General features: G+C 36.0%; 1 protein-coding gene across 1 annotated transcript; it reads left to right on the forward strand.

Moving 5' to 3' along the window:
- The first annotated feature begins 1,146 nt into the window (after positions 1-1,146).
- Positions 1,147-2,028, forward strand: LOC127107868 (chitinase 2-like). Its single transcript, XM_051045211.1, has one exon. The coding sequence runs from the start codon at positions 1,147-1,149 to the stop codon at positions 2,026-2,028; it is 882 nt and encodes a 293-aa protein (XP_050901168.1).
- The last annotated feature ends 2,364 nt before the right edge of the window (positions 2,029-4,392 follow it).

Here is a 4,392-nt window from a genome sequence, read left to right on the forward strand (position 1 = left end):
TGAAGTTGGTCAACTACTTTTTAGTCGCTCTTCTTTATTAGTTTTAAAAATTCAACAGCTTCATCAGGTTTCACCATATCAGGTTCCTAGCTAGAAACCACAACAATTGATTATTTTGTTGGTTCTTGAGAGGCCTCATTGGTCACTTTAAACTCAGGGCTATAGATCTGACCACTTCGGGTCATTCTTCTCGACCCTGCAATGTTCGTGACATCAACGTCAACAATTTCCAAGATTTCTTCATCACCTTCACCAAATTCCTTTCCCACAACAATTGTGTCATATTTCCAAGGTACAACCTTAGTGTTTTCAAAGGGAAAATGAGTGGGCATTACTGATTAGGTCAACTTCCATCAATCGTGCATTAAATGCTAGCAACAAAGTATTGACATCCTTAACATCTTTAGTGACATGATCATCAGAGACTTCCGCAAAAGCATTAACAGTAGGAGAACCATGTGCAAAAGAGGGTTATTTTTCACGTTTGACCCTACATCCCTGAAGGTTAAAATTTTGCTCCTAACCAACTCTTGCACCTTAACCGTTAAAACAAATAAGCTTTCCAGGTCGTGTCCAAAGACTCCCTCGTGGAAAATAATACACCATAAACATTCATATTTTATATGATTAAATAATTGTGTTCTACAATATATTTTCTCTAGATTTTAAAGAGTTGTTTTATTTTTCCATGATTTTGTTTAAGAAAAAATAATATATTTTCTCATGTGATAATTTATATTGGTCAAAAAAATGGAGAAAACTAAGTGGTTCCAATTAGGTTGGAATTTGGCAACCTAGAGGAAAACACATATGGGGTGTGTTTTAGAAAACCAGCATTGGGTTGGAAAGAGAACACTAAGCCCAAAGAAACGATTAAGCTTAGAATTTCCATATTGCCTGACGTTCGAAGGCTGACATTAGAAGAATATGTCATTATTTGGATATATACTGCATGACTTATTGTCTTGTCATGTTGTTTAATACTACTAGTTTATATTACATAACGATAAAAGGCCGTTACATTAAACAATAAAACCATGATTTAAAATATGACTCACAGGCTTATAAAAGGGCATCAAAAGTTAGTCATTCCAACCACAACCACAAGCAATCAAATCATCATTGCAAAATACAATTAAAGCCACAATGTCACAATCATCTGATATCAAAGCAGTTGTGAGGCCTATCATTTTCCGAGAGTACATCACAGAATGTTTAGATGCTTTTCCTGCAAGCATCATCAACGAAAACATGAGCCAATTCCACTTCATTTTGGGCTTTGCCACAGATACTTATCTTCAAGATGGAACAGGCACAGGAAACTTCACCCGCACTTGGAACGTTGATGACTTTAGCCCAACAAAAGTGTTGAATCTCAAGCAAGAGCATAGGAATGTGAAAGTGGTAATAAGCATAGGAGGCCATGGCCCTGAAGATGTATTCAACCCTTATGATAAAGAGGAGTGGATTAAGAACGCCAAATCATCAATCAAAGACCTCCTCCTAGACTACAAGGTTGAATCCACACCTGTCAACATTTACACGATTGATGGTATTGATATTAACTATGAAATCATCAAATCCAATGAGGATGACTTTGCCTACTGCATAGGTAAGGTCATAAAACAACTCAAAGAGGATCCCCAAGTTTTAAACTCCGTGAATGTGGTGTCCATTGCTCCAACTGAGGATCTCCAACCCCACTACCGCACACTGTATCTCGAAAACCAAGACAATATTGATTGGATTAATTACAAGTTCTATAATCAGAGTTTTGACTCAGAGAATGAGTTTGTTAAGCTCTTTAAAATACTACTTTTTCAATATCGTACACCGTGTAAACTCTTGCCAGGAGTCAGCACCAATACATCTAGTCCTTCTCCAATGACAACTGATATCTTTGTTAAGGGATGCACAATCCTCCTTAAAACTGTATCACTTCCTGGAGTTTTTGTGTGGGATGCTAATACCTCTGCTCCCGCATATTCACTTGAGGGAGAGCTTCAAGACCTCCTCACTAAACAGTGATTGCTTACTGGTAATTTTGCAGGTCATACATACTATAAATAATAGCAAGGCCTTATGAGTCATGCTATGTATAGTATGTCACATATCCTAAATAAGACCTATCATTCACCAGGGTGCTCTTTTTACTGCTTATATGTTTGTTTATTACACTTTTCTCCCGGTTTTCTTTAAGTATTATGTTATGTTGTAAGATATGAATTGCTTCTTTTGTATGTATCATGAACTATCTGTAATATCTTGGTATCAAGTTAATAATAAGAAGCAAATATTATTGTTTTCTATTTCTCTATATACTAGCCTCTTACCTCACTTTTTACATCATCTTTCACATCTTAAGTGTTCATTTCATATCATTCAACATCTTTCATTTCCTATTCATTCAATTGGGATAAAATATTCATCCTAAATTTCTGGTTTTAGCATCATCATATTTAGTTGCTATTGCTTTGCTATTGCTTTACAGTAGTCATCTCAAAGTCAATAGCAGCCATAATGGCTGACCCTGTTTGCTATTGCTTTAATGCATGTGGTTGTATTCCGAACGTCCTCCATGATTATAGCTTTTTATGTTTAAGATAGCTAATCTACTGGATATCTCTATCCTACTATTTTCAATCACTCTTATCATGCAGTTCATTTATTGCTAGATGTCTCACAACAATAAAGTTTGTATCTTTTCCTAAGTTGATCATTCAAAGAAACAGATATATAACAGTTTAACACATATAAAATAAAACACCTAAGACACATCTTTTAACACAACGAATATTTAATATTAACTTCACATTGCTCAACAAAAAAAGGAGTTTAACTCATGATGAGCTTAGTACATACAGCAATATTGGATCTTAAGCTAAACATTCATAAACACATAATAAAAATGAAATGAAAACCTAAGAGTAATTTTTTTGTGTTCTAGCAATCTTTAATCTGCAAGAGACAGGCTATGTCACGCCATATATTGGTAGCATACACTTGAGACAATGATAAAAAGAAGTTTTCCATTTTGTTCAACTCACTCTATTCATCAAATCTCACTAAGTGTTTCTCTCTCTGAATTGTTGAACTCCTTTGCATTTCCTCCAAGAGGTCCTTTTATAGTCACTTCCATCTAGGGTTTGTGTGGTGTCTTAGATCATTAACTTTTGGATATTCGTGAATTCTAACCCAAAGGAATGAACAGGTTTCCCTACAATTCTCCCTTTTTGTACCATTGCAAAGCATGGTACATGCATCATGTGGGAGATAAAGTGTATTGTATCAGGCTTAGTGGCACAGGAAAGCAGCGGGGTGGCTTGCAACAATCGTTTATAGTAAGGGACAAGTTGGGAACTGTAATGGTTGTACTATTGTGTATAGTTTTTGTCCTCTACCGCCTTGATCTTATCTCTTTGCTTATTTGATTCAAACCCACTTCATCCCGCTGACTGGTGCCACATATTCTCAAAAAATTTGAGTGTCATCTCTCAGTACTTCATGCATCCTTGCTGAAGTTGTTCTTGCGCTGCTTTGCCTGCACACATTCTTCACACACTTCATTTGGAATGTCGATTTCTTATAACCCTGAAACCATATGTCTTCTTTTCAGATCTCTGATGTCTTTTAAATTGAGATGGAAAAGTTTATAGTTCCATATTCATTCATTCCTGTTAGATGTACTTGTAAGGCACTTGTGCTCCATCACATTAAGTTATATCCTGAAGGTTCTATTCTGAGACATAGGTGCCTTAAAGATTAACCTTCCACTTGAGTCGAGAACTCTCATCATACTGTCTTTGATCGACACTTTGTAGTTATATTCGACCAAGTGTCCTATGCCGAGCAAATTACTTTTCATGCCTGGTATGTATAACACATTAGAAATTACTGACTTTTTGCTATCTTTCCTCATAATTAGAACATCACCAATACCTTCAGCTGCTAGAATGTTGTAATTTGAAAATTTTACCATGTTCTTCATTGAGAGTTTCATGTTGACAAACCAATCTTTCCTACCAGTCATGTCTGATGAGCATCTTGAGTCCAAGTACTATTGGTCTTGGAATTTTTCTTCATCTCTTGTTGTGACCATCAACAACATTTATTCTTCTTCATGCTTTGCAAACTTTGCATCAATTTCCCGACTCTTCTATTTTTCAGGATAATCAATTGAGTAACGACCATACTTCTGAACGGTTTAAACACTAAATGTGACTTTTCTCAGGTTTTCGACCACCACCTCTTCCTCTACCTGTAGCACCACCTCTTTGGTTGCTTTGGTATGAGGGTCTTCTTTGATTCGACTAGCCTCCTTCTTAATGATTTCGACCATATGAATTATTGTAGCCTCATTTACCTTTGTTTTCGAGCCAATTCTTTTTGCCT

This window comes from Lathyrus oleraceus, chromosome 1 (assembly GCF_024323335.1).
Source record: "Lathyrus oleraceus cultivar Zhongwan6 chromosome 1, CAAS_Psat_ZW6_1.0, whole genome shotgun sequence".
NCBI classification, from domain to species: domain Eukaryota; kingdom Viridiplantae; phylum Streptophyta; class Magnoliopsida; order Fabales; family Fabaceae; genus Lathyrus; species Lathyrus oleraceus.